General features: G+C 52.0%; 1 protein-coding gene across 1 annotated transcript; it reads right to left on the bottom strand.

Annotated features, from left to right (window-relative positions):
- Positions 1-494: 494 nt before the first annotated feature.
- On the bottom strand, positions 495-17,612 carry LANCL2 (LanC like glutathione S-transferase 2). The gene is made up of 9 exons (XM_077302978.1): positions 17,393-17,612; positions 13,115-13,232; positions 12,332-12,539; positions 9,587-9,734; positions 7,414-7,560; positions 6,293-6,475; positions 5,476-5,652; positions 4,473-4,545; positions 495-2,266 (listed from the first exon to the last, which is right to left on the bottom strand). The coding sequence occupies exons 1-9, from the start codon at positions 17,609-17,611 to the stop codon at positions 2,142-2,144; spliced, it is 1,398 nt and encodes a 465-aa protein (XP_077159093.1). The 5' UTR covers position 17,612; the 3' UTR covers positions 495-2,141.
- Between the last annotated feature and the right edge of the window lie 235 nt (positions 17,613-17,847).

A 17,847-nucleotide genomic window follows, 5' to 3' on the forward strand; every position in this document is an offset into this window, starting at 1 on the left:
GGAACCGGGCCTTGGCTCCTCCTCCCCAGCTGCTGCCTCGGGGGCTGTCCTGCCACTCTGCCACCGGCTTACCTTTGGTGCTCTCCAGCGGCCACCATGGCTGGGGCTCCCCCTCGGCAGGGCACTGCACAGCTGCTGCTGGCAGCGCCCCCCAGTGGGTGGCGGAAAATCAGGGGTGCCAGTGGGAAAGCAAGCGGAACAGGGGCTCAGGCGGAGGCAACGTCCCTTGGCAAAAGACTACCCCCTCCCCCGGGCCGGTCCCTGGTTGACCGTTGACCGGTCCCTGGTGATAAAAAGGTTGGGGACCACTGACTTAAGACTTCATGGCGGAAAGTCATTACAGGGTTAACTGCCACACACACTGGCCAAAGATACAGAATGGGTGCAATCCTGCAGTTTCTGACATCCCTAGGAAGAGCTCAAACTGGTGGCACAACCTTTAGCTTTCCTTCAACGGGGACAAGCAAGAAATAATTGTCCAGAACACCTTCACATTTAGATAAAGATATTTATTTATTTTTTGGAAAAGAACTTCCAACAGCAAAACATTGTGACAACTGAATCTCCCCCCTTTTGCCGCCTCCTACTGCAAAAAAGACCGTTTCATTTCCTAAAAAATCCGGAGCAACGAGCATCACAAAAATTCCGCTGAATTTGAAACAATAACCTTGAACATTGCCCTGTGGAAACGGTACTCATCCCTCGACTAACAACAAATGGAAGGTTCTGGTTTGTTTTCAGCCAACTCTCTTTCCCTCAAAGGGTAAGCCTAGAAGGCAAAAATGTTGTTTGAGTTTATTTTGCCTAGCTTGACTCAGAACACAGACAGAAGAGTGACCCTCGACTTGCTGGGACCGGCTGGCATGAGGAATACACTTGCACTTTGCATCTCCTGAAAAACCAAGCCGGATCTCCCGCGTCACCCAGAAGAGAGACTTTCGTTTTCATGGCAAATAAGAACCAGCTCGTTCCTCCTGATCTGAAAAGATCAGCCAGTGATTCTCCTTAATCTGTTCCTCTCACCAGCCAGGCAGAGAGTGCCAAGTTATCTGGCCTACTTTCATCAGTAGATTCTTTCATCAGCGGGCTCCTTCAACATGTGCTTCTTTCCCCTTCGCTGCATTAACCGGTCATCTTTTATTTAGAGCAGGGGTAGTCAAACTGCGGCCCTCCAGATGTCCGTGGACTACAATTCCCATGGGACATCTGGAGGGCCGCAGTTTGACTGCCCCTGATTTAGAGAAAGCACTTAACACGCCCACATGTGAAAAGGAGAACCGTTAAAAACAGTACACGAAAATTTCAGTCACGACATTTTGAGAATGATCAAAACCCATCTCTACTGAAAGGTGCTTGAGACACAAAAGGCCCAATTCTGCCTTTTTCAAGAGGTCAATTTAGGGCTTGGCTACCTTCCTCCCCACTTGTTGGTCTTTGAAAGGTCTTTGCCCTTTCAAATGTTCTCAGTTGGGTGGAGGGAAGGAACTTGAAGGGGAATTTAGGCAAAAACTCAAGGACAAGTAAGGACCCTTGATTCTGCTAAGGACTATTTCAGCCCATGCTTCACTTGCTCACTGAAAACCAACAGGGAGTTAAACGTGCTTAACTTTAATTGGCCTCTGCCCCTTGATGTTCTCATAATGGCAAAACGATTTGCCCTCGACCCCTTCTGACTACATGGGCTGTAGGAGGATCACCCAAACCAGGAAGATGGATTCGGCTACACGTCCTCATTCACTGTGGCAGACAAAGCGAGCATTCTTGTATTTATTATGGAAAGAGAGGTGCTGCTGCCATTACAGCCATGCGCAGGTTGGGTTTTCAGCTTCACAACAAGAGGGAAAAAACAAAAACAAAACTTCGCGCATACAGACAACATCGAACGGATGAACACTCAAAAGACCCAAAGAGACAACCGAGAAAACCGAAAGGGAGTGCTCCCTACAAACGGAAGGCCGTCCTCTTGCCGTGGCTCACAGTATCTCACAAAATGAAACATCGGTAGCGTGAAATCCCCTTCTTCATGCGGCAATGACACACGATGTTAGGAGGACGGGCGGGAGTTTCCGCACGTCCCTTGGCTCGGTCGGTTTGGTAGGCCTTGGGGCCCACGACACTCGTTTGCCGCTCCGGGCCACCCCTCAAGCTTCTGTATAGCTGTCGCTCTCTTTGTTCCCTTTCTCTGGAGAGCCGAGTTCAAAAGCAGGGAAGCGGGACATCTCGGGGGCCGATATGTCAGAGAGGAAGTGTATGGCTCCAGCCATACCTGAAACCGACAGAGCAAAAGCAGAAAAGTGAAACATGAGCTTTGTTGAAGCAGGATGTAAATCAGGCGTAGTCCAACTGCGGCCCTCCAGATGTCCATGGACTACCATTCCCACGAGCCCCTGCCAGCATTTGCTGGCAGGGGCTCCTGGGAATGGTAGTCCATGGACATCTGGAGGGCCGCAGTTTGACTACACCTGATGTAAATATTTCACAACAAACACACACACCTGGGAACTGACCCCCCCCCCCATCCAATCCACAGCGCCCCTTGTGACGAACCCTTACAGCGCTTTCAAGGGAGAACGGACTCTTAATGGCTAAAGATGAAAAATAAATCCTCACCTGCACGTTTAGATCCCCTTCAGCCCAATGAGGCAGTGCAACTAACTAAAAAAAAGCAGCAGCAAATAAGACTCTAATTTAAATCGGTATCAAAAAGCCTTTTTTTCTTGATGGCCAACTGGGGAGCTCGCCCCAGCGCAGAGTGGAATAGTTCTGCCAGCCTTCTGCCCCACCCATCCCATGACCGTCCTGCATGAAGCACACCTCTGTGAGGGGAAAAACAGGCTTGCTGCAGTGTATGAATTACACCCCAAAGATTAGCAATGCTGTGGATGCTCTGAAAAAATTCTGCACTTCCAGATATTAACGACAGAGGGCAACCGAGATTCATTTTTGGGAGGTGGCCAGCCCAGGGCTGAGTCTCAGTGGCTTATTTTTAAATTTACGCCATGGGATTTCAGCAAGGCAGTGTGGAAGAATAAAAACCCATTCTCCGGATGCCACTGTATTTCAATCCCCCGGCTAACATGGGATGGTTTGGGGGGATTAGTCGGGTGAGTTAGTGCTCGCCTGTTGCCTAACATCAATAGTATGAATTGGTTTTAATGGTTTTAACTATGGGTTTTATTGTAATTTTGATCATGTAAACCGCCGTGAGCCTAAGGGAACAGCGGTATAAAAGTTTAATTATCATCATTATCATCATCCTGGTTCACTCTATACGGGGACCCCTTTCTGGGGAAAGCAAGAAAAAGCTGCTCGTCTCAATCATGAACCATGGATCTTCACTCCATTGGTCAGTTTTGGTTTAATTTCTGCGAAAGAACACTTGCATCATTTTATGGTTGGGGGTCACCACAACATGAGGAACTGTATTAAAGGGTTGCGGCATTAGGAAGGTTGAGAACCACTGCTATAGGATCGCCATTCATGGATCTCAGGACCTTGGGCAACTGCAAACAATTTGTGAAAGCAGCAGAGGGCCTTACTATAAACACGTTCTACAAGGAAGCTCTTGGAAAAGGTCGATAGTCATGGGAGCACATACTGAAATCTTCAGCAGAACGAGGGCATCTGCTAGGAGAAAACTGCTCAATGGCTTCCAGCCAAGATGTCCAAAGCGAGCTTCTGCATTCAGGAGCAGCAGACGTCTGAATACCAGAGCTGGAAGCAGCATCAGGGGAAGGTTTTGGCACCTAGGCCCTGTTCGCTTGGCCCTCCAAGGCTGGCCACTGGGAGCAACAGGGTGTGCAACTAGATGGACCACTTGTCTGATCTGGTAGGGCTCTTCTACATTCTCAAATATCACTATGTGGCACAAACTGGCTGCTGAATTAGAACAGAGGAATAGGATTTCAGGCTAATCTATCTCTCAGAATTATTGTGAGGGGGGAAAGAAGAGGAGGGGAGAAGTATAAATGGCACCCCAAGAGTCATAGAGTGGGGTACAGAAGCAATTTGACTATCCAATCAACCAGTGAGGTCTAAGAGCTTGATAAGGAGCCAGGGAAACAAAAGCTAGAAGAGGTATGATTCCAGCCAGTGCAGTGCAGTGGTTACGTCAGGAGAACTGGGTTAGATTCCCCGCTCCTCCAGATGCAGCCAGCTGGGTGACCTTAGGCCAGTCACAGTCTTCCTAGGGCAGCTTTCTCAGTGCTCTCTCTGCCCCACCTACCTCACAGGGTGTCTGCTGTGGAGAGTATTTGGGACTCCTGCAGGTGGTTAAAAGCACGGTATTGAAAATCAGCTCTTCTTCTTCAGTGATGGACAGGCATTTCAACTCTTTGCTTCATCAAGACTACTCTACAGGCATGACTTTCGTTAGCAGAAACCTGATTGAAAAACGAAACACCCACCCCTGCAGCCCTTCTAAGCCCCACAGCACCGCAGCACAAAAGGTCAACCATCAAAATCTGCCTTGCCTTCAAAGAGAGAGTAAGGCCGGTCAGGGATCCGACATCCATGCGCTCCATACTCGAGACACCACTCTGCAAACTGGGGAGGAAAGCCATAAACAGGGAGAAGATAAGGAATACCCTCGCCAAGCAAATTAAATAAGCACAGGCCACTTTCCCATCCGCAGCACAGCAAAGGACAGATCGGAAGCCCAAACTGCAGTTTTTTGTCCGGATTGTGGTTATTCGTTTCAGCCCCGATAACGACTGTGATTAGTTTCCCAGGAAACAGAGAAGGTAGATTAACAACCACAACAAAAAAATCCATTCTACGCTGCTTAAAGCTGGCACACTGGTGCCCATCTAGTGTGCCTCTCTCTTTGGAAACGGAGATACTACTTTGTTCTCTGTTTGCACCCTGCTGCTCAGTCAAAGCTAGCTCTCCGGCCTCACAGGAATCAGTACAAAGGACCCCACGGAAATGCTGCTGGCGCTCCAAGCCCCTCTAGGCTAGGCAGAATGGAATCCATGATGGCATCTTGATATCTGAAGCAGCCAGCAGCCAGAGAGCCTTATGCCTTGGGAGAATGATACATCCCTTCCCTTCTTCTTTCTTTGTGTTTTGAAATCTACATCTTTGGGGGCATAGAGCCATCTGTTTTATTCTTTGCGTAATAACTTAACCTGCCACCCAGAGCTTAACCCCCCCCCTTCAAAAATTAAACAATAACCACTGTGTCAGGGAATCAACTCATGTTGGGTTTGCACCAGGGGTAGTCAAACTGCAGCCCTCCAGATGTCCATGGACTACAATTCCCAGGAGCACCCTGCCAGCGTTCGCTGGCAGGGGCTCATGGGAATTGTAGTCCATGGACATCTGGAGGGCTGCAGTTTGACTACCCCTAGTTTACACCATCCGAGGAGGATGGGAAACTCCTCTTCGATACTTTTTAGGGTGGGATATGGCAATCTACCCCAAAAGGGCAGAAAAGGAGAAAAAGGACCCAGCATGCGTTTTTGGAAGAATTACCTTGCAAGCGCGGTAGAAGTACTTTTTATCCCGCGTGAGGCGATAGAGGGCTAAGAAGGCGTAGCCATTTCCCGCCGTCCCGTGGCAGAGTCCGTAGCCTTTCCGCAGCAGCCCACGCTGCCAAATGATGTCGCTACACTCCATGGCGTCCTTCAGGTACTTGTCCTCTTTGAAAACCTGGGGCGTTAAGAACAAGACTTGCCCATTCAGCCCCTGCAGTTTTCTAGCGAGAACACGCTCCCTCCCTCCCTCCCTCGTGTGCCTGGTTGGGAGTCCTGGCGTTAGAGCAGGGGTAGTCAAACTGCGGCCCTCCAGATGTCCATGGACTACAGTTCCCAGGAGCCCCTGCCAGCGAATGCTGGCAGGGGCTCCTGGGAATTGTAGTCCATGGACATCTGGAGGGCCGCAGTTTGACTATCCCTGCGTTAGAGTATCAGAGTAAGATCTGGGTTAGCTGGGTTCAAATCCCCAATCCGCCGTGGAAGCTTGCTGGGGACCAGGAGCTAGCCTCTCTCTCTCTCTCTCTCTGCCTAGGCCACCTCACAGGGTTGTTGTGAGGATACAATGAAGGAGAGTGACACAAGCTACTTTGGGTACTCACTGGGGAGAAAGGCAAGGTATAAATTATATAAATACAAGATTCCTATTTAAATCAATCCCTCAAACCAGCACCACCTTTTTGGGTGTCCAACGAGGGCCCCTCCCTCCCTCCCTCCTTCCTTCCTTTTCCACCAGCAGAACAGCTGCCTGGATCCAGCTCTTCCCACCTGTCCCAGTTCCGGCTACCGAGGAGCACTTAGTCCAAACCTGGCGGTACCTTATAGGCTTGCAAGAGCATGTGGATGACTCCCGGGGCCCCGTGGCACCAATGCACCAGCCGGTCCGTTTCGTTGCTCAAAGACGACGGGTAGTTCCCCGACCGAAATTTCTTATGGCGCACGTAGTCAATGCTCGGCTTCACCAGCTCGGCCAGAGTCTCCTGCCCCACCTGGGAAAGTGGCTGGAAGCAAAGCAGACCTCTCATCAGTTGGTTGCAGAAGGCGAAACGGTGGGGCCTAAAGGTTACAATGAGCTTGGACACACTGCCGGATCCTGGATGGCCCAGGCAAGCCTCATCTCCAAGCAAGGCCAACTCTGGCCAGCATTGGGAGGGGAGACCTTTGGGTCTCTCTTTAATATTTTCCGTGCAACACACAGAGTGGAGATTTGTGCACCTCCCAGGGCAAAGAGACGCCTCCGTGTCTCTACTCACCTAGAAATGGCTGTTCCGCTTGGTAGACCAGGCGGAAGGCAAACAACATGGGGGGGAGGGTTAGTCTACTAGCCATGGTGACCAAGGGGAACCTCCACATTCAGAGCCTCCATATTCAGAGCCAGGAGGTGGCATCAGGGGAAGACCTCGGAAGATTGGGGGTGGAACACCCCATGTGCAGAGTAATCACTGGTTGAGAAAGCCTGGTCTACAGGAACTGGTTGGCCTGTGTGAGACAGGATGCTGGACTAGATGGACCACAGGTCTGTTCCCGCAGGATTCCTCTTATGTTTTTAAGAGTGGACTGGATAAACACATGGAGCAAAGATCCCCTGGTGGCTATTAGCCACACGGTATAGCTGGAATAATGTTTGGGGCAGTGATGTTCTGCATTCCTGGTGCTTGGGGGGTCACTGTGGGAGGGCTTCTGGAGTTCCGGCTCCCTTGGTGGACCTCCTGATGGCCCCTTGGTTTTGGCCACTGTGTGACCCAGAGTGTTGGACTGGATGGGCCACTGGCTGGATCCAGCATGGCTTCTCTTATGTTTTTACTGAACATCCCATTTTATTGACTGTACTGGCTCTCCATGTATAATCTGCCTTGAGTCCCTATAAAGCAGGCACAAGCATAAAAGAAAGCGTCACAAGTAGGCAAGAACACGGGCCTCCGATGCCCAAGAATGTTACCTGCATTAACATGTAATAGATCCCTGACACGCCATGCGCGGCACCAACATACTGCTTCTTGCGCCACTGGTACAACAACGGGCAGCGTTCGGCCTTTCGTTCCTCCAGGGAAAACTTTTTACCGGACTCAATGATGGAGTCCACTACCTAAAGCAACAGAGAGAACGGAAGATGTCAATCACTGTCAGAGAACATCTCCAATCCCATGGGCGCCCTCTGGGGCCATGTAATTCAGGACAACGGAGGCTACACTGTTCCCGCAAAGGACATCTCGAGAGACGCACAATGACAGATGAGCTGCAAACGGAGTTCTTCAAAGGCAAGGGTCACATCTTATGGCCCCAGCTGGGGATGTTCCCATAGCAACTGCCTTTTCAAAGGATGCATCGAAAGTCTCTCCAGCCAAGCCGATATGTACACAGTATACGTTCAGTCGATGCTCATTTGTTGCAAGAGGTCAAGTCTTCTTCCGCCTAGCAGGGGTAGTCAAACTGCGGCCCTCCAGATGTCCATGGACTACAATTCCCATAAGCCCCTGCCAGCAAATGCTGGCAGGGGCTCCTGGGAATTGTAGTCCATGGACATCTGGAGGGCCGCAGTTTGACTACCCCTGGCCTAGTGCATTTGTTACTGGAAGACTGCATTTTGTAAATAACAATACTTTAATCAAGGGAAAAATGGACTGGACTTTACAAATGCGTTGTGCACCTATTGGACAGTGCCCATGCCATCACTTGGGCCCCTGCTTTGACTGACAGTTATTTATCTGATTTTTTTATTTATTTGATTTTTATACCGCCCTTCCAGCAAGCCGACTCAGGGCGGCGTACGCCACATAAGACAGTAATACAATTTAAAACCATTCGATTAAAAAAAATTAGTTAAAATGATTAAAAACAGTAACAAAACAATATAGACGAAATGGTATCTCATTGTAGGTCTCCTGGAACTCCATTCTGGGATGATTTTGATTGGAGGGGGCTTTTTAACCTTTTTAGTCATTATTAATGTTCCTTTGCAGATGGAAAGTTCTACTCCACAACTGAAGCACCCTGACACCCGTGGGACCCTTTAGAACAGCCATTCTCAACCGAGGCCATTTGGCCCCTTTGGGGACTCTGGCACACTTGAAGGGGGCCACAAAATGAAAAATGTCAGAAAGGGAGGCCAAAGGGTTTATGGGGGGGCCCTGGGAATGAAGCCATTTTCGTCACATATGATGTCATTAATTGCTAGGGAGTCTGACCTTCGTCAAGGGACACAAAAAGAAATCATGTAATCCGTTCCTTCGTGTGTGCTTGAATTAATGCATTCAATAAATAAATAAATACACATTCTTCTCTTGGTCGAATGTTCCAGAAATCTGCTTCATGTGTATATATGACAAGGCATGCCAAGTACAGTTGGTTCACTCTTATCTTAGGCCTTTTTTAACCTAGCTCAGGGGTAGTCAAACTGCAGCCCTCCATATGTCCATGGACTACAATTCCCAGGAGCCCCTGCCAGCATTCGCTGGCAGAGGCTCCTGGGAATTGTAGTCCATGGACATCTGGAGGGCCGCAGTTTGACTACCCCTGGCCTAGCTCACTGTGCAAGCAGCCACCTTGCTGCAGGGGGCCCTGAACCTGGGAAGGCCTCCTAAAAAGGCCATGGCCAAAACAAGGTTGCACATGGGTGCTTTAGAGAACTAGTCTCATTCTTCTCATAGCACAACCCACAAATGCAGCAATTTGGGACCCTCTTTTACTGAGTTCTCTGAAGGCTACGCCCTGCCCCCTCTCCTGCATGGACGGACAATCTCTGCCACCTTCCTCATTTATCCTGGCACCCCAAAACAGGAACGTGGCAATTCGCCACTACAGTAGTCCCCTCAACATCCCTTCTATTATGCTGAGACAGGACTTCCTGGTATTGTTGCTCAATTAGTGCTAGGCTGGGTAGACTTTAAAAAGAAATGACCATCCAGAAATCACAGAGGAGAATGGGGGGAAGCATGGGGAGACCAAAAACTGTTTGGCAGGACCAGGATGAAATATATGGCAGTGACACCTTACGAGTAAGAACTGGGAGCTGCAACACATCTCCTTACTCACAAGACAGCCGATTTCCTGGAACGTCCTACCATCTGGGGTAGCCTGAAAAACCTTGGATGACAGATCGCCGCTGTTCTTACCTCTTTGATAACCGACTGGGGCACAGCGGCAGGGCCGATTTCCGTGTTCAAATAAAGCAAGGCATACAAGTAACCGGCTCTTCCAAAAAGGAGCTCATCTGGAAGGTCAGACTCCGTGCTGAGGACTATTCTCTGGAGTTGCAGGAGCCTGGGACAAAAACAGCATTGGAAAGATCACAGCAGGTTCCTAACCCTGAGTTTAGAGTCACATCCAAACGGCCAGGCAGGACAACTATTAAACCGGAAGAAACCTGGCTTTCTTTCTGTCGAGCCATGAATGGCCAGGTGAGCTATTCAAGGTTGTGTGGGCAAGTAAGGTTTAGGGATACATGTGCAAAGCCAATCTGAACTGAAGTCACTTCGACTTCTCAGAAAAACTGCCTGCTATTCATTGGTCCACCTGAGAACATGAATCCAGATCCAATTTGTTTTTTTTTATATTCTACTTTCCAAAAACCATGTTTTCTTTACCATAAAGGTAAAGGTATTCCCTGTGCAAGCACCGGGTCATGTCTGACCCTTGGGGTGACGCCCTCCAGCGTTTTCATGGCAGACTCAATACGGGGTGGTTTGCCAGTGCCTTCCCCAGTCATTACCTTTTACCCCCCAGCAAGCTGGGTACTCATTTTACCGACCTCGGGAGGATGGAAGTCAACCTTGAACCGGCTGCTGGTCAGAGCTTCAGCCTCATGGTCAGCCTCATGGTCAGAGCTTCAGACAGCATGTCATAACTGGATGCCAAAGGAGAGGCTTTTCCGTTTGTCACAATGGCCCCACCCAGAAGAAGCCGCCAAGGAGCTGAAGGACTAGCTCAGTTTCAAACAGGAAAAAAATCTCTGCAGATGGAAGTCCTTGTGTCATGTCAACTCCCCTCTTATGGCAGCCCAAAGTACCCCCCGAAGGCTGTTGGGGGGGGGGAGGGAGCGGAAATTTCCAGGCACAGCAGGAGGGATAGTCAGAGGTCTGCAATGGAGGATAAATACTGGTGTGCACCCCCCACCCGCCAAAAAAATCTCATCAGCAAAAATTTCCCAGTGGATCCAACACTTCATCTCTACAAAATATGAGACCCTGACCAGCCGCTCTCAGACACAGCCAGCCCTTTGCAACACGGAGCCCACCCTTCTCGCTTAACACCCACGGCAGCATTAGAAAACGGGTGAAAAGGGTGTGCTATCAGCATTGGTAATCAAGCATAGAAGAAACCCAGGAATGGACTGAAATGTGTGAATCAACCCACAGAGATTTGGCTGGTGTTTTGAGAGTTTTGTTTTTTTAACTATAGTGGCATCTGTTTGTCATATTGTGAGCCGTTTAAAATCTTCTCCACTTCAACGCCCACTTCTGATGGAGGAAAAGGGGACGGGGGCTCAGAGAGAGAGAGGGGGGGAGGGAGAGAGAGAGAGAGAGGGAGGGGGCGGGGAGGGAGGGAGAGAGAGAGAGGGAGGGAGGGGGCGGGGAGGGAGGGAGGGAGAGAGAGGGGGAGGGAGGGAGAGAGAGGGAGGGGGAAGGAGGGAGGGAGAGAGGGGGGGAGGGAGAGAGAGAGGGAGGGGGCGGGGAGGGAGGGAGGGAGAGAGGGAGGGAGAGAGAGGGAGGGGGCGGGGATGGAGGGAGGGAGAGAGAGAGAGAGAGAGAGGAGAAAGCTGCCCAATTATTCTTCCAGAGCTCCCCCACTTCCGCAACAGCCTTCTGTCTGGTAACCACTTACTTTGCAAGCCAGCCGGACTGCTTTCAATTGAGTTTATTTCCAATTAAGCCTGTTCAGGATCTCAAATTTAATCTTATTTCATTCTTCCTACTCCACGAAGCAGTCTGGCTGCATCTGAATCTGAAAAGCAGCTCCCCAATTCTATTCTTCCCATGAAGAGGAGGCATCTCGGTGGCAGAGGTTAATCTGGCTGGGACCGTGGATTAGGGGGAGATTGGTGCAGCCGCTAAATATAAACTGTGCTGAAAGTGGAACAGAATCCCCCACAGCTAATCTGCAACATCAGGCAGGGCAAGGGATGCCGGCAGGATGCTAAGAAAGATGGCTACAGCGAGGCAAAAAGAACGCCATCCCCAGAGTCTCCGGATGTTTTAGTATTAACATTTGAATTATTATTATTCATATTTGTGTAAATATTAGTAAGAACTAAGAACATACGCTGGGTCTCGGATGCTACAGGTGGAATCTTTTGTGCACGATTACACGATTACATATGTGATCACCTGGAAGGCTTACCTGCTCGCCTCAGGTGACCATGTGAGTGACTGCAAACAAGTATGATAATGCAACTCACTATGCTTGGAAGTGCTATTGGAGGGGAGGGCTGCTTCCCTTGAGTCCCACACATGTTTCATGATCTCAGGCTACCTCAGCATCTATTCACTAATGTGCCTGGGACAAAACTAAGCAATCCCGGCACATTCACCCATACACACATACACACCAGTTACATTTGGGTAATGCAATCCATTTCCCTCCCGGTTTCATGGGAGGCCAAGCTTAGCAAGAGATGCCGTGCAACTGACAGTTGTCTGTCAAAGTGTAGCATAAGACAAAACAACCATTCCACCTGAAACTCAGTGGCTCGTATAGCTTGGCTCCTACACAAAAGCCCTCGCATTGCTTGTGGCTACCACCATGGCAAGTGTGTTTTGATGCCCCCGCTCCGGAAGCGGCTCTGCTATTTCACTCAAGCGAGCCCCTCAAAGGACCTGGATTTCGACAGAGACACGTCCGTCGTCAGGCCGGGCACTCACTTGGTCACGCACTCCTTGGATTCGCTCTCTATGTTCAGCTTGTGGTACACCACCGCGCCCACGGCCAAGGGGCCGGCGTCGCCACAGAGGAACGTCACCCTTCTCCCGTTCAGGTTGCGCAGCGTCCTCTTCACGTAATCCAAGGCCCTCTGGAGATGATTCTTCTCTCCTGTCACTCGGTACAGCTGGAGGTACAGGAGGGCGATCCCTGAAATGGCCAAGCAAAAGGGAGATCAAGCCCCTCGTCCTCTTTTGCTGCTGGCACTTCTCATGCGCCTGCCCGGCTGCTCTAAGGAGAAAGGACGATCCCTTGAACATTCGTGGCCTCAAGGCTCCCTTGGGCTTCTAGACCGAGGAACAGCGAGGGGGTCGAGACGATCTGTTTCTTTTGAAAAACATCACAGCTTCCATCTTCAGAAGCAAGCCCTCTGCAAACGGCAGGATTTTGCCACCTCTCCACCCACAGCACCATCTGCTTCCAAGGCTTGGGAGCCTTTCCCAAAAGACTTTAGGGAGGAACGAGATGGGGGGGGGGGATAGCATGGGTCACTCATTTTCAGAATTAAATAACCCGAACACAGGCCAAGCTGCTCCCAGCTTTCACTCTTCCTAGGAACAATGAAAAGATGAAAAGGGAAGTTGGGGGAAACGATGAACACGGCTGAGCCTTGAAAAACCGAGGACGTCGAAGGCCCTCCCTTCATGGGTGATATCCCCGAGGCTCTTAAGGCCCCATCTCTGCTGGACCGCTGTGACTCTTTCTTGGCCACCAGGGCCCCTTACCCGTCCAGCCCGTGTAAGTGGAGCAGTCGTGCGGATCGGCCGTCTTCAGTCCTTCTTCCATCTGCTGCAACAAATCCTGGATTTTTGTGGTGACTTTTTTATCGAAATAGGTGCTGAGCTGTAGGAATAAAGGTAGACGGGTTTTAAAGCACGGGTTTTAAAAAAGCAAATGTGGCAGGGGGAGGACAAATCAAACCTGACAAATCCAGGAAATTGTGTGCCCAGCTCATATGTGATCTACCAAAAATATGACCATAAGCATCTCTGTGTCCTCGCAGGCCATCAGCTTGTTCCAACTCAGGGCAACCCCAGCAAGGGGCTCTTAAGGAAAGTGGGAAGAAGAGGTGGTTGACTCTCGCCTTCCTCGCAGGGGTGGTCAAACTGCGGCCCTCCAGATGTCCATGGACTACAATTCCCATGAGCCCCTGCCAGCATTCGCTGGCAGGGGCTCATAGGAATTGTAGTCCATGGACATCTGGAGGGCCGCAGTTTGACCTTCCCTGGTCTACAGAGTCTTCCTTCCAAGTCCTTGTCACTGTTTAGCTCCAAGATCTAATGACATGGAGCTACTCCATGCTGCACGGGGGGGGGGGGGGGACTGTGGCTCTCCAGATGTCCGTGGACTACAATGGCCATGAGCCTCTGCCAGCACGATGCAGGGGCTCATGGTAATCGATGGATTTCTGGAGAGCCACAGTTTGGGCGCCCGTGCTGTAGGGTTTTCATGGCAAGACAGTTCAGAGGCGTCATGCCAAGTCCAGCTCTGCACAGTGACCCAGGCACCGCTTGGGGGTCTCCCATCCACGTACTGACAAGGGCCAACCCCTCGTAGCTTTGGGGATCTGACGGCATCAGGCTAGCCTGGGCTGTCCAAGGAAGAGGCAAGCATCTCTCCTGCAACAAAAAGTGAGAGCAATTCCCAGCTGACCAAACATCTCTCAATCATATATCTGATCTAACTCTCCTCACCAAGAGGAGCTCCTCGCCATTAAGAAGAAGAAGAAGAGTTGGTTCTTATATGCCACTTTTCTCTACCCAAAGGAGGCTCAAAGTGGCTTACAGTTGCCTTCCCATTCCTCTCCCCACAGCAGACACCCTGTGGGGTGGGTGAGGCTGAGAGAGCCCTGATATCACTGCTCGGTCAGAACAGCTTTCTCAGTGCTGTGGCGAGCCCAAGGTCACCCAGCTGGCTGCATGTGGGGGAGCGCAGGATCGAACCTGGCATGCCAGATTAGAAGTCCGCACTCCTAACCACTACACCAAACTGGCTCCACCCAGCTCCAAATAAAACCAGGGAATCAGCCAAACTCAAATCAAACCTTAGTGGCATAGAGCACATAATGCCATCCACAAATGTGTCAGGGTGCGCATGAACATTTACATTAGTACCCCAGCATTCGGCAGCGTTCCCTCTAAGGAGTGCACCCGAGGGGCCGCTCACGAACGCAGGAAGCCATGCTCAGCAGCAGCAGTCTGAAACCACACAGGGTCTTGCACGGCCCCATGCACATTTCAAGACTACCGCAGTTCTGTTCTGCTCAGGGCGTGAGCTGCTCCGCTTCAGTGTGTGTGGGGGAGAATATGAAAGGTTGTTAATGGCTCATGTCCCAGGTGCTAGGATGTGACGGTCCTTTCCTGGTTTGAAGCCATCAAGCAGCTCATGGCGGCCTGAGAGGGGCTCCCCGGGCCACTCCTCACGCATCTGTCACAGCACTGCTGCTATACTTAACTGCCGTCAAAGTCTTATGACTCTGCACTGATGCGCTGAAGCGACGCAGTGAAGGAGCTAACTGGGAATGAAGAGCCACGCACCTAGACCGAAGGCCGTCAAAAAAGTAAAACATTGGCACCTCCCCCCTCCCCCTGATGATGCCCAAGCCGGGGCTCCTTGCGTTGGCTTCCCAGGGATCGGGGCCCCTAGCCCTCTGGTAAGCCTTTGCCCTGGAGAGCACGCTCCTGCAAGGAATCATGCCATGCTGAACTGCGGGAATGCAATCATTCACCCCCCCCCAGGGGCAGTCAACCTGTGGCCCTCCAGATGTTCATGGACTACAATTCCCATGAGCCCCTGCCAGCATGTGGGGGGAATCCAAGGCAGCCTCGGATCTCCCGCCTACACGACACCCATGCAATGCAACACTATCCTTACCAATGCTCTCCTTAATATTTGTGAAACACCTCTGTGGGCGGTGAGCTGTCCGGGACCCCATCCGGGGTCCAGACTGCGCTTCTGCCCATGCGGACCAATCGGATTGGGCCAGCCCCTGGAATGCCCGCCTCCAGAAGCCGGCTGCAAGGCGCTCTGGAAGCCTTGCGTCCAGACCCTGCTTGGCCACCAAGGAGGGCGCTCCTGCCCCGCCCTGACTGCCCATCAATGTGGCTTCCAGAGGCCTCCACAGGCCAACTGGGGGGGGGGGGACGCCGCAAGCACCCATTGCAACGGGCTTTAATGCTAGTAAATAAATAAAACAATAAGGCCTATTCCAAACCTAGCCAAGCCAGAGAAGAACCCCAGCTCTTCCCCCCAGCATGCACCAAAGGAAAGTCAAGTCTCTTGTGGGAGAGAGGGACAAAGGTAGCCTTGAAGGTACACCGATTATGAGAGAGGCATAAACGGGGTCTGACACCAAGAGAGACCCGATGGCAGGGCTCCCACAAAAGGGGCAGATGTCAAGAACATCTAGGGCGGCCTGGTTCTCCTTGGCCACTAGCAGGGGTGTAGGGTTGCCATCTCCAGGTTGGAAAATTCCCGGAGGTTTGAGGACGAAGCCCGGGGAGGACAGGGACCTCAGTGGATTAACAAAGCCCTGGAGTCCAAGGCATCCGCTTTCTCCAGAGGGAGATGTGGTCTGAAGATGAGCTGATTCCAGGGGATCCCCAGGGCCCACCTGGAGGCCTGGCATCCCTGACACTGCCTCAGTTTCCTATGCAGCCAACAAAGAAATAGCCCTTTCATGACATGTTCATAGCATGAATTCCATGAAACTGGAGGAAATGCAGTTTGCTCCACGGAACTCCTGTTGCTGCAAAATTAAACAGACTAAACAAGTAAACCCTCTGCAGTTATTCTATAGCTGAGAAACACACAAGCCCCAAGTCATGGGCACCAACCAGCAGGCTTGCGAGCTTTTGTGGTGGTGGTGGGGGGAGGAGGAGGAAAGGGACAGCTAGATTCCCAACCAGACTGACCTACCAACCCCCCCCCCCCAAAAAAAAAAACTCTGCAGATTTGGGTTCTGAGAATGAACACCAGAATAAAAGAATCACGGTTTCTTACCAAACAATCTGCCTCAGTTCTCTGGTGGAAGCCAGGGCAGTAAAGGACATGGGCAATTGCAATACGTTTCTAATCATTCACCTAGAAAGTTAGCTTGTCAGGGAGAAAGCTCAGAGTGTATCTTTCAGTGTGCAGGCCGCCCGGAAGGCAGACCTGTCCCCAGTGAAGCCAAGGCCTGGCCCATTCATTTCATTAGACAGCCAGGATGGGATAGCGGTTAAGAGTGTTCCCCGAGCATCTGGGAAATCCAGGTTTGAATCCCCATGCTGCTGGGACAGCTCCCTGGGTGACCTTGAGCCAGTCACAAACTCAGCCAAATCTACCTCGCAGGGTTGTTGTGAGGACAAAATGGAGAAGAGAATATCCTACTCCGCCTTGGGTCCCCACTGAATCAAATAAATAAGTAACTATTAAATTAAACAAATAACATTAAAATACATTGAATTAAATAAATAAATAGATACATTTGGAACAGAAGCCGTTCTGCAGGACAGGCGCTAGTAGCCCCAGAGTCAGCTCTTGTAGGGAAATGAAACAAGAGTCCCCGAACTCCTTGACCCAGGGGTAGTCAAACTGCGCCCCTCCAGATGTCCACGGACTACAATTCCTATGAGCCCCTGCCAGCTGCGCATGGGAATTGTAGTCCATGGACATCTGGACGGGCACAGTTTGACTACCCCTGCAACACTGGCGATCTACGCTCCCGGGGATCGACGGAAGACATTCTGCTCGTCTCCCCTTTTCATTCGGAACGATCCGAAGCGCAGCCTCTTGAGCCGACCCCCTCTGGAGGCGGGCAAGAATAGACCCGGGGGGGGGGGGGCAGGGACCCCTCGGGGACGCGCCGCAGGTGCCCAGGCGGGGGGGAGGGGCGGGCGGGGCCGGCGCTGGGCCCGAACGTTCGAAGCGCTTTCCGCCCATCAAAGCGCCGCGGGCGTTCCAGAACGTGGCGCCCGCGGCGTTCCATCGGGCCTCGTGGCCGGCCTGGCTGCGGCGCTCACCTTGCCGTCGGCGTCGAAGGGGAGCGCGTCGTCTGGGTCGGCCGCGGGCGAGCGCTTCCCCTCGGAGTCGCTGGGGGACGCCTCGGGGGCGGCGCTGGGCGGCGGCGGCGCGGCGGGCGGGCGCGGGTAGTCCGGGAAGGGGTTGCCGAAGGCCCGCGCCTCCATCTCCGCCTCGCTCCCCAGCTGCAACTTGAGCCGCTTGGACATGCCCTCTCCCATCGCCGCCCTCCCCCCGCCGCACGGCGAGCCGCCGAGGACACGCTTCCCCGCGACGCCAGCACAGCCGCAGCGCCGCCGCCGGAGGAGGAGGAGGAGAGCAGGGGGAGGAGGCGGGGAAAGCGCAGGCAGGCAGGCAAGGCAAGGGGCGGGCGGCGGCTCCCTCCCTCGCTCGCTCGCTCGCTCGCTGGCTGCAGCCCGGGCCAGGAAGGCAGGCGGAACGAGCCCCTCTCCGCAGG

Source organism: Paroedura picta, chromosome 11 (genome assembly GCF_049243985.1).
Source record: "Paroedura picta isolate Pp20150507F chromosome 11, Ppicta_v3.0, whole genome shotgun sequence".
Lineage (NCBI taxonomy): Eukaryota > Metazoa > Chordata > Lepidosauria > Squamata > Gekkonidae > Paroedura > Paroedura picta.